The 13122-nt window shown below is 34.4% G+C and overlaps 1 protein-coding gene across 25 annotated transcripts in view; it reads left to right on the plus strand.

The window, feature by feature from the left end:
* The window catches only part of Adgrl3 (adhesion G protein-coupled receptor L3), a 748011-nt gene that overhangs the window by 272901 nt on the left and 461988 nt on the right, over window positions 1-13122 (plus strand). For all 25 annotated transcript variants that reach the window (XM_013112013.3, XM_013112010.3, XM_013112019.3 and 22 more), the window contains one exon: window positions 2934-3156. In XM_013112013.3, the coding sequence (XP_012967467.1) occupies window positions 3102-3156 (55 nt within the window). In that variant the 5' untranslated portion in view covers window positions 2934-3101. The remainder of the gene's footprint in view (window positions 1-2933; window positions 3157-13122) is intronic.

A 13122-nucleotide genomic window follows, 5' to 3' on the forward strand; every position in this document is an offset into this window, starting at 1 on the left:
TGAGGCTGTCCTGGAACCGGCTCTGTAGACAGGCTGGCCTCGAACTCACAGAGATCCGCCTGTCTCTGCCTCCTGAGTGCTGGGATTAAAGGCGTGGGCCACCAACACCCGGCCCAAATAAAGGTCTTTGAACCTTGTGGTAATTCTTCAATTTTCAGAAACAACTTATAGAGAAAAAACGTTAGTGTTTTATAAAAAGTATGAGCATCAGTGGAACACTAACTGCAGGTCCTTTGCTATCCCACTGTGAGCGAGCCGCACACACTTGAGTGTTTGAGAAATGTTGCAGATAGTATTTGTATATAAAACTATGAATATTTGTAGACTCCAGATTTTAAAATTAAAAGTACCCGTTTGAAAATCCGTGTTTCACTTGGTCGAAAGCACTTCTAAGGCTCACCTTGCTTCTGCCCAGTGCTTTTCTCATGAAACTTATTAACATCTCATAGGATAGTGATGGGAGGAAGGGACCTGTGTTCCAATCGTCAACTTTCTCCTCACTGCTCTGAACCCTTTTCCGAAGCGTTGACTGTACCCTATAGAGGGTCTATTGATAGTGAGTCTTCCATGTACAGCCATGTTGAGGAAGACATTTCGTTAGCATCTTCTGTAGAACATATTGTAAAGGATCGCTACTCTCTGTATGTGCTGATGATTCTGGGATAGCCGTTAGCAATTCATAGGTGTAGTCCAGGTTGTGACAAATGACTTGAAACATTCTTAATCTTTGTGTTGTTTCTGTGCATTGCTTTTGAACAGGATTGATTTACAAAGGTTCCAATCAAAGTTCCATTTGTACAAAAATTAATTTTAGAGAAATTACTGATAACACATAAATTGCAAAAGTTATCATAAAATTTAATTTTGAGGAAGAAATATTCAGACAGTAGACAGAGATTTATCTTCATGTATATTATGAGCAGGCCAGTCATTAAAATTTTATGTGCATATTGTATACCATTTTATTTTAATTATATTAATTTCATTGTATTATAAATCACTGAAGTATTTTATATATATGTTATTACATGTGAATCATATAGCATCTTTTATGTCAATATTATTCTACCCATTATATACTTTTATTCATTTTTGAAGTTTAATGTTAAACTTAACTTGTTTATACTCATGCAAACATATTAATTAATGTGCCATTATTTATCACACAGGAAAACTGAGGCACTGCAATATGAAATAACTAATTTGAGGTAACAATGCCAGTAGGACAGTTATTGAGATAAGATGGCTGACTCCCAAATCTGTGTTCATAATATAAGTGCTACAGCAATACTTTAAATTTTTGAAAATTTGACTCATGACATAGCCATGTATTTCAGAAAGATTATTATTTTGAATGTAGTATAATTAAGCTTAATATCAGTTAAATCGGTATCATGCAAAATTCTCATATCTAAGTGTTTTGTATTTCAAATTTTAGATTTATAGATTTAGGAGTATTTGCCTATGCTTATTGAGATATCTTTGGGATGGGACCTAACTTTTACTATAAAATTCATTTATGCTTCATGTATCCTTTGTACACATAGTAATAAGATAATTGTCTATAGTACTCTTTGTGTGCTGTGACTTGATAATAATCTATCACATTGAATCTGGTGTGGAATTTTTTCTTTTTGGTGTCATGAAATGCTCAAATAAATTTGGATATTAATGATGATCAATCAACCCATAATACATTCTCCTGTAAATATCTTTACTTTGAAAATTACCTTTTAAATGTTTTACTATTTTATACTCCAAATCTGAAAACTTTGAAAATTCACTTTACCCATTTAGGACTGAAAAAAGTGAAGACATTTAAAATAAAGACCCAATTTCTACCATATTGATCAAATTTAAGGGTGCTGACCCTGGAAACAGTGCCATCAATTTTGGGATCATTTTTCCTCATTACTCTTGACCATTTATGTAAATCTTGGCAAACTTTTAAAAGGGGCAACCATATTGGTCTAGTTTGACAAAGCAGCTGGAAGTTGTAGTGCTCTGAGTGCACGAAGATCATCATCACTGGCAGGATTTCCTGTTGTCTAAAGCTGTAGGAAGCAGTTGCACAGCTTTCTAAAAAAATGTTTGGTGCTGTCTATTCAGTGAACTGGCTCTGTAAAGTAATCAGGTTGAGCTTTACCATTTCCTTGTGTATCTGTTTATTTTAAAGCAAAACAAAAATTGGTTGCCTGTAATCCCAACACTTGCAGGTGGAGGCAGGAGGACCAAGGTCATCCTCAGCTACATAGTGATTTTGAGGTCAGCCTGAACTACTTAAGTCCCTGTTCAAAAACAATAACAACAACTACAAAACTCACCAAAACCAAAAACTGTTTAGAGTAACATTAGGAAAATATAATCACCAAAATTGTGATTTAGACAGCACTTTAACATGAATTTCAGTATTGAAATTTTAGACAATGGAGCATAAGACTGTCTTCTCATATAACCATAAATGTCCTATCACTGATCTTATGAAATTATTTAAAACAATGTATTTAATATTTAGAATACCATAAATTTCAAAACTCTTGCTTTTAAAAGTTATTCACACAAATGTTGATAAGTGGAAATATTTATTCTAATGCTAAGTAAACATTTTATTTGAGGAAAATGTTTAATTGAATCAACATCCCCATCCGAACGTCCCCATTTAAATTTTAGTATTAGAATATTTAAATTAATTTATTCAGAGACAGAATTATTTCACCATGCTTGAGACTGGGATATAAACTGGTAATAAATGCATAAAGAATGTCTCTCAGATTGCTTATTCATTTTCTGTTTGGTAGCTCTGCTCACTAAAATGAAGAAAGAGGGAAACATGTTTTAGGCACAAAATACAGGAATTATTAAAGAAACTAACCTACAAAAATCTTCATTGGATAACCTGCCCTTTTCTTTCTTTTTTTTTTTCTGTTTTTCAGGTGTCTGACGTTGACTCTTCAGTGTTTATTTTCAAGGAATTTTTCTTTCTCTTGTTGTGCTTGTTTTTAATCATTGATATTGGAATACAGAGGAGGAACTGGAAATAGACTCATTTGGTTTCACTTCAGAACACTCATTCTGAGGCATTCTCGCCTGAGAACACAGCCATGTGGCCACCACAGCTACTCATCCTCATGATGGTTTTAGCACCTGTAGTTCATGGTAAGTGTTTGTATAATCCTGTAGTCACACTACTCAGAAAATACCCTGTCTTTGAAATCTTCTCTTTGGGATGATATATCCCTTTTGTACCTTATATTAATATCAGTAGGTAGTACCCCATTATATGCTCCCAGATACTAATTTACAACTTTTCAGTAGGAATTCTTTAAGTCCCCACCGAAATCTCGAAGGAACCTAAAAGATTTCTCTACTTTTCTTTCCATTTTTAAGTAGTTTTACTGCATATTTTTTTATGCTTTGATTTTGAAAAATTTGGAAAAAGATCACCTGGATCATTAATTACACTAATTAATTAGTATAAACTTAGTTTGAATTTTTGTACTTTAAAAACTTTTTTTTTAACTATAAGAAAATGAGCATTTGGGGGAGAGCAAGGTTTGCTTTCCCATAAAAAGTAATCTTTTGTTTTACATTGGTGTTTATTACTGTATATGACCTTTAGTACACAAAATGCCAAGTGTGATCTCCCAGTAGAAACATGTTGTTCTTTTAATGCAACTTCTTCAATATAAAGCAAACAAAATGACACCATTTGGAGAAAGGTAAGTTTACAGAAAATACTGACTAAGCTCATCATGACAGACTTTCTCCCATTGTTCATTTAGACCTCCTGGTAGTTACTCCACTATGAGAATTTAAATAATATATACTTGTAAAATTTTATAAATTATTCATTTATTCAACATGAAAACATCACCTGTATTTTGTGCAGCTTTTAAGTCAATATTCACTAAATTGGGTGAAAAATTAGTAATTTGATGTTTCTCTGTATGTTCCCTTCGACAGTTTACAATTTTCTGCTGTCACTGGTTTTACTTTAAAATGAAAACGTTACTTTGGTTGTTATAATAAAGAGGACACAGGTTTCTGGGCCACTGCTTGGTGGTTTCTGAATTCTAATATAGGGAATCCCGGGAATGGACTTAGTTTCATTAGTTCACTTGGGGTTTCTGACTGACCCATTGAAACCCAGTGTAACTGAGCCAAGTCTCTGAATCTGACCTGTGTGTCTAACACTGCAGCAAGAGGTTGCTTTTGTTGTTAGTGTGAACACAGGACAAAGTAACTTATGTGTTTTTTGAAGGATTCCTCTAAAGTTATCACATTTGGTATATTCAGTTCTAAAATTAAAAAAAACTCTAAAAGGCAGAGCTATTTTTTAACTTGAAAGTCAAATGTTCAAACAAACACCTTGTTTTAAATATAGAGGTTTATCAATACCCTAGTAATGCTTTCTTAATCTTGACCCAACTCTTATATAGTCTTAGTGTTTTGTGATGCACAATAAAAAATGGTCATTTAAAACACTTTCTTTTTCTAATTATCCTTGTATCTAACATCATTTAATTTATATGTTTTATCTAAAAATCAAAACAAAAAATCATTTATTAGCTTGTTTTGAGATTAAATAAGTAATATATATACTTATATATATGTATATATATATATATATAAGGAATCCAACATCTTAGAATAAGTCTTCAAACATTAATTCCCTTTTCATCATGTCTGTCCCACAATTTAGTTTTGTTTTAGTAATTATATCAATAGAGAATTAGCTGACCACGAGAGGTGCTTCATTTAATGTTGATACACAGAAAAAAATATAATTAGTATATATACTAATATACACAAATTCATGTTCAGAAAGTAACTCTAAAACTACTGTTAGAGGAAGGTTGTTTAAAATAATGAAACAGTGATGTATGGAATATCATCACTTCATAACTTATACCTCAGATTTTCTGAAATGTATACCGTCTAGGTACCAGTTAACCCTAAACATGAACAAGGCATATAAGCCTTGGGTCTTCTGAGGGAGTCTATAATAGAACTGAGCATCCAGGTACACACACACACACACACACACACACACACACACACACAGGAGAGGAAGAGACAAGGACAGAGAGACAGAGTGGCAGAGGGGAGACATACAGAGAGAATAAATGGCAGAGCCAGAGAAAGAGAGAATATCCAAAACTCTGAGCAGTACATACCTTTAAAACGTTGCTAGTATGCTTATATTTATACTTGAGTCAAAAATCATCTTCTTTTGTATTTAGAATACCTAGATTGCTTTAATGTTGTTTATCCTTAGGAGCCTAAATAATATTGAGGTTTTCTAAGGATAAACTTTGTTTCCTTCTTTTCATGTTCTAAAACTGTGAACCAGGGGAAATGAGTGCATTTCCCACCTATAGAATGCCTTCTCTTTAGTTTGTGTGATGCCATTTCCATCTTTGCAGAAAAGAAAGGCTTTAATGACTAGCTTTTGAGGCCCAGATAGCTCGTAAATAGAGAAATGTACTGCTGGTTACAGCTCAAGTTAAACCAGACCAAAAATTATCGGTGATCCTGCCAAATTGGACTCAAAGAGATACTGTATAATTTGAACCATCAAATGATAGAACTAAAATGCACATCACTTAAGGAAGTCTTTTTTCCCTAAAAACAATCTTTAATGATATGTCTTCTGTTCATTTCTGGTGTCCAGTGAAGTTGCCGTTTTGAAAAATGGAATCCACTTTTCTCAATAGTAACCTGATTGGAAATCTCTCCTTCAGAGCAAATAATTCGTTGTGTTGCCTAAAGCTTTTATGACTGTAAACATAAGATTATTCGGTTCAAGTCTTCCTCACAACATTTCAGGGGTTTAGTAGCATTACCTGTTACTATCATTATCATGTGTACAGATAAAAATATGGAGGTGATGAATGGAAAGTGTGTTACACAGCTATTTACAACACTCAAGGGAATGGTTGCCAAGGACCAGCTTCATTGGTTCTGGTCCTACTACTAGATGAACCTAATTCCACCAAGACACTCCTCACGGCATACAGTACACCACAATGTCAGAAAATAGGGAGCAGGTGAGGCAGAATCACTTGACTGTCTATATTCTGAAAGCAGGCTGACTAGGTTTTAAAGTCAGAAAGGAATGTTGAAAAAAATCAGCTCAGCCACCTACCAGCTGTTACCCTTCTCCTCAGCAAACTAGTTTATTTCATTCATCACATAAAGACTTTCCTTGATGCTAAAGATAACAGTGGTGTGCATACGTCTTAGATGTCTGCCCTTCAGAAGCCCAAAGTACATTAAACATCTGTAAACCTAGTTTTCAGTTGGAAGAAGGAAATTGTTACATCATATTTTACAATGGATAAATAATAAATGTGTAACTCCTGTCATAGTCATAGGCATTTCATAAATCTTCCATCATTTTCCTATGATCTATTTACCTTGAAGTAAATATAAACTCCTAAAAAAGAAGCCAACAAAGTACAGAATTATCCTTGCCCTTAATCTGAGTCTTGGAAAAACAAACAAATAAACAAACAACAACAAAACTTTTTACTTGAACCTCAGGATTCAAGGTTTGTAGGAAATTTATAAATGCATGTACACAAAACTATTATCAGTATTGTTATCATCTAGATAAAAGTATTACTACTATACAGAGATACTTAAATCTCTTCTCAAATTAGCAAGAAAGGATTGCCAAGTTATGGAATCTGGTGTGATCTAAAAATAGATAAAATTAGGAACTAAGCCAAAGGACTAACCCCTATAATGTTCATGTTAATTAAATAATCTCCACATTTTCCGACACTGTTTGGTCAGTGTCCTCCCCGGAAGAAAAAAATAATCAGTGCATCCACATTATCCATGTTTGTATATATGCAGTTGTAAATAGGATGTGTCTCTCGTTCCATGTTTATCTGTCCAGTCTGTGTCTCCTTGCACCTCCGTATTACTCCTTTTCTGTTTTCCATGACTGTCCCCTTCCTCAAGAGGTATAGGATCTGTATCTGTCATGAGGCAAGCCTAGAGAGGTTGAAAAGTGATGTCATGACTTTACTAGGGTTGCACCAAAATAAGCCTATTTTGTGTCATGTTACAGATGTGGTTCAAAGAAAGGAAAGGAAAGTTGGAGAATCAAAACTAGTGGCAGTTTGTGGCTGGAACTTTTTGGGGTGAGACTAATCCAGGGCACTGAGCATACCAATCAATCCCTCTACATTTTAAGCTTTGGGCCAGCTCCCTAGCACATTACACTGTGTTTTAGACAGAGTCTCTATGACTCAGTTGCCTGGGAATTTGTAATCCCTTTGCTTCAGTTTTCCCAGTAATTTAGTTTACAGGATTGCAGCTCTACCTCTAGCTCCTGGGACTCCTGATTGACAGTAAAAGGACATCAAAGTCTAATGTGGGACCTTAAAGTAGGAGATCTATTCCAGGTCTGTAGCTTCTTCCAACTGCCAAAAGTTTGAGGTTTGAAAAGGTGACCACGGTACTACAATGTTTTAACTACTTGGTTTATTCAGAATTCCCTTATAATGTTACTGAGGTCCAAGCATGAAGAGGAAAAAGTCATCAGTCAGCACACTGTGATGGGCAGGAAATACATTTTTATAGCATCTTGAAAAAGAGAGAAATGGGATATAAATACCTTAGATGTACTTTATGTGTGTTTTTTCCTACTAGTCTGTTTATTGTTAAAAATAAATTTCTAGTTATATATTCATGGACTTTATAGGCTAATGTGTTAGATTATATTGAAGTTACTTATGATAGACAATCCTTAATAAGGACAAAAGACTGATTGGCTGTGTATATGCTTATTTATGTTTCTCTATATTTTATTTCTATATAAACAAATTTCATAGTTGTATGCAAATTAATATTACAATACTTTTATTATCAGTACATTTTTGACAAGTGCAGAGTGATATTTTACTTCATATTTTGCATTAGGTTTTTCTTTGAAGAGGTGTCTTATTATTTGTGAAGAAGTTAGGTTGACTTCTCAGCTCTGCTCACTTTGCTGTTTTTAGAAATTAATAATTCTTGATATATTTCTGCTTGCCAGCATAGCTGATTTGTAAGGGTAGCATATAGTTAAATGCATTGTACACAAAAAAATGTGTGTCATGATATAGGTGTGTGAGTTCAATGCTAACGCAACCAATATAATTCATATTAGTCAATTTTTAAAGCATTTCAATACATATATATATACATATATATATACATTGTAATTCACTATACTTTCTATAATACCAAATTGTTTAAATATCAGTATGATCATAACACCATGTTTTTCTTATAGCAGTTTATTTAAAACTTCCAATATGAAATCATTTTTTGTTTGCATTTGTACCTGGAACTATTTTGTATGTGAATTTTCTGTAGTGATAATCTATGAGAAATGTATACATGTTAAGAGTGAAATAGCACTTTTTATATTCAGATTTTATATATTTTGACTACTTTGTGAAATTGAGTTATATCTTATTTTAATATCTTAGGCTAGGAGTAGAATGTGACTGCATATTTGGATATTTAATATTGACCGAATTATAAAGTATTTGAATATATAGTAGTATTAGTTACCTCTTCTTTAGATTGCTATTTTCTTTCTTTTCAAGTATTAGAATGCTGCTCACTTTTGTAATTTCAAGTAAGCAGCCATAGTACATATCACATACATGTGTTTCCTTTACTCTGATTGGAAAATTATCTCTTAACCAATAAAATTGTTAATATCCAATGGCAACAGTGCCCTGGTTTGACATGAGTGACCATTTCTATGACTGTGCAATTGTTCATAAGAAGGCAGCATTCAAAAGAAGAGGGAGTTTCTTCTGCTTTTTCCAGGTTTTAACTGATAAATTAAGATTAAACTTTATACTTCACTGTAAATTGCATTTTCGGTTTTACTTTACATTTGCTTTTACTGAAATTTTGTCACAGTGCCAGAAGTAGTGGGGTGTTTTTTGGTGTTTTTGTTTTGTTTGTTTGTTTATAAATGTTCTTCCTGTCAAAGAAAACATATCAAAAATACAAAGTATTTTGTCAGGTAAGCTAGTCTAGTTGAGTATTTATATAAGAAATATGTTAGCTGCGTTTTTAGAGTAATCAATGTTTTTTCACACAAAAGTAAGAATAATGAGATTTGATTAGCCCTCTGATCCACACACATTGTGTGTATATTTGAATGCCTTGTAGTTGATGATGAATATGAACCGTGACATCCAATACCATAATCAAGTATTTATTTGCCTCTGTGTGTGTGTGTGTGTGTGTGTGTGTGTGTGTGTGTGTGTGTGTGTGTGTGTGTTCTTTTGTTCCATTTCAAGCCTGTGAGTGTGGAGGCCAGAAGTAAACACCTAGGTCATTTCTCAGGGGTGTTTCCTTGGAACTGAGTCTTGCTGATTTGACTATACAGGCTGCCAAGAGAGCCTTAGGGATCTTACATCTTCACCTTAGAGTTGTTATTACCAGCACATAGCAAGCATGTCTGCTTGTTTCTGGGGATGCCAGGGATGCAAACCAGGTCATCATGCTTTTGAAAAGCCTTTACTGACTTCATTATTGATAGCCTCAATTTGTTTGACATTACTAGTATAGTCTATCTCATTCTTACGGTTATTCTCCTAATAGAAATTTAACCCAGAATTGAAGTACTGTCTGTAGACCTAGCGATCAGTATAATGTCAGGGGTTTTGCCTGATGCATATATATGGGAAAATATTTTTTAAAAACTAGAATATTTGGTGTATTTACATTACTCATTTTAAATTAACATTAAATTTTATACCTTTGCTCTTGCTTTAAAAATTAAAATATTCTGTGAGGCGAAGTCACTATTCCTTTTCTATTCATATGCTATGGCTTAGCACTGAAGATCATAGTTATCTTACTATTACATGTAGTATTATAAAGAAACATAATAGTGTATGCTTTAGATTCAGATAGAATATGAGAAATTAAAATAATTACCCTTTTATGGACTAAAGAATATGTTAAAACAGTGGTAATGCATAAAACCTATAATTTCTCTCATTTAAATACAATTTTTTAAATAGTTCAAAACTTTGGCTTGTTATGTTCATGAAGAAAATGTAAGTAGTACAAAAATGAATATTAAATGTTACACTATTACTTGTAGCAGTATAACGAAGCATTCGGAAAGTCCAGGTTGAACATTAATGCTAGGACATAGCTAAGAGGGTAGAATGCTTGCCTAGCATGCTCAACAAGACACTAGATTCAATGCCCAGACCATACAATAACTGGACTTGGAATTTGCCTGGAATTTCAGGCATCCAAAAGTAGAGACAAGAATGGTCAGAAGGTCAAGTAACCTTCAGCTACATAGTGAACTTGAGGCCAGCCTTTTCTCATGAGACGGTGTCTCAAATTTAATAATACTAGGTTTCCCTCAGAATTAATGGGAATCATTTTTATTCTAATATATGATACACACACACAGTCTTAGAAAACATTTAAAAATGTGTGTTACTAGAGAAATATCAGGATAATAAAAGTCAGAATGAAGAAAATTCTTTAATTTTTTTGAGAATTATAAAACAGAAATTCAAAGAAAAGCCTGAATTTTGGAAGATCATTAAATAGTTTCCAATTGATCTACCTAGATTTTTTTCATATAGATTTTAAAATTCTCACATGAGCATTTCTATGTATAAACACAGAGAAAATTATCTTAGATATGTAAGTTTTTTAAATAAAGCAAATCATTTTTTTCCAGATTTATTTACTATGTATAGTGTTCTGCCTGCCTGTACACCTGCAGGCTCGAAGAGGGAACCAGAACTCATTACAGATGGTTGTGGGCCACCAGGTGGTTGTGGGAATCAAACTTTAGGTCCTCTGGAAGAGCACACAGTGCTCTTAACCTCTGAGCCATCTCTCCAGCACTTTTTTTTTTGTTTTGTTTTTTGGGATAGAGTTTCTCTGTGTAACAGTCCTGGTTGTCCTGGAACTCACTCTGCATACCAGGCTGGCCTCACAGTCAGGGATTCACCTGCCTCTGCCTCCCAAGTGCTGGGATTAAAGGCATCCGTCACTACTGCCATGCTAGATATGCAAGATTTTAAAGAAGGAATAAATTAATAAACACAAGAGACCAAAAGTAAAGTACTAGCCTAGCTGAATACAAAGTATCTTTATAAACCTAGAGAATATGGAGGATTTAAAATAGAATCTGCAGTCAACAGGTTGATAAATTGTAAAACTCAGACCCATAAAACTGAGTTACAGATTACCTTTGACTCCTAAAGTTATGAGTCAGCACCCAGAAAATCACATACCTAAGCAAAGGAGAGATCAAGTGAAGTTAAAATTGAGGGTGGCAGGAAGAATATTGTTTTATGTATATAATACAAATTTCCTAAAGGAAAATACCTTTGTATTACCTCACTTTATCTCCATTTTTATAAAAATGTGTTGAACACTGGGCCTATGAATGTAGTAGATTCCAAACTGATAACTGCTTTGAAAGCGTATCCCTTCTTGTGTGTTCCTGTGCGTGTTTTCTGGTGCATGTACTCTGGTGGGTTTTCTTGTTGTATTTGCTGAGATAGGGTCTGTTACTGGCTAGGAGCATACCAAGTAGGCTGGGCTGACACTCCAGCACTCCTCAGAGTCCCGTTTGTTTCTTCATTCCCATTGCTAGGATTGCAAACTTAGGTCACCAATTCCCACATGGATTATGAGTTTTGTTCCAGGTCCCCAGGCTTACACAGTGTGCAGATTTTTATGACTGACCTACCTCTCTCTTTCCAAGCAGTCTAGATATTTTCTGGAGTGTCTTGAATGGACAACTACTCACTATTATACAAAGTCCCTGTTTGGTGGCACAGCATGTCTGAAACAGTATTGAGAAAGTCCATGCTGAAGCAGTCCACAGGGAGGTGAAGTCTTGTGAAGGATCTAATGAATAGTCTGTTTGGATTTTCTTTGATTTGATGGGCGCTAACTTCTATTCCCATTTTGTGAAAGAAACTTCAGTCTCAGAGTCATGCCTATAAAGAACATGTTTTAAAATGCAGGACTTCCATGATAAAGGAGCAAGACATCAGTTTATAAAAGGTAGCATAGTTTTTGGAACCTGACATATTTAATATATTAATCACTTTCAAAAACATATCATGGAAGGCACTTTGTTCTTATTGAGTATATTTTGTGTATCATAGAACAACTTGTATCTCCTTATAATAACTTTTCCACAAAGAAAACCTTGCCTGGTAAAAGCATCCTTCTACCTCTTAATTTTTGACCCTTGGAAGCCAGAAAAAGATGTTTTCTCTCCTGGTTTTATAAATTGCTCAAGCAATGTATGCCTTTCATGATTGCTGTTTTTTCCCTTTGCCACTTAAAAGTTATTCATATTTAACATGTATAGTTACTTAATTATTTTTATTTCATAGTAATATTCTACTGTAGGCATAAACTATATTGTACTTGTCGGTAGGTAGAATGTAAATTATTTCCACTCTTTTAGTTAGTTATAGTCATGCTGCATGAACATTTATGTAGCATGCTTTATTTGGGTGTTCTTTAATTTCTCTCCACTGTTTATGTAGGAGTGGAAACACTGAGCCGTCCAATAATTCTGTGTACCATTTTGAAGGACCGTTGAACTCCTTAACAAAGGATGGTGTAGACTAAGCATACTCTCATGATTTGAGCCTGCGGGGCTTACTAACTAGGAGCAATCATTATTAGGGAAGAAAGAATTGAGAGCTAAAGATAATAAGTGGCTAATAAATGTTGGCTGTGACTTGCTCTTGTCTTTTTTTTTAATCTCTCTTTTTTTTTAATTTAAATTAGAAACAAGCTTGCTTCACATGTCAATTCCAGAACCCTCTCCCTCCCTTCCTCCACTTCCCTCTCCAACCCCCCAGTCCCCACCCAATGCCCACTCCACTCCCCAGGAAGGGTGAGGCCCTCCATGGGGAATCTCCAAAGTCTGTCATATCATCTCGGGCAGGGCCTAAGCCCTTCCCCAATTGTCCAGGCAGAGAGAGCATCCCTCCATGTGGAATGGGCTCCCAAAGTCCATTTGTATGCCAGGGATAAACACTGATATACTATCTGAGGCTCCATAGATTGCCGAGATCTCCTTACTGACCCCCA

Source organism: Mesocricetus auratus, unplaced genomic scaffold (genome assembly GCF_017639785.1).
Source record: "Mesocricetus auratus isolate SY011 unplaced genomic scaffold, BCM_Maur_2.0 Super-Scaffold_100006, whole genome shotgun sequence".
Taxonomy (NCBI): domain Eukaryota; kingdom Metazoa; phylum Chordata; class Mammalia; order Rodentia; family Cricetidae; genus Mesocricetus; species Mesocricetus auratus.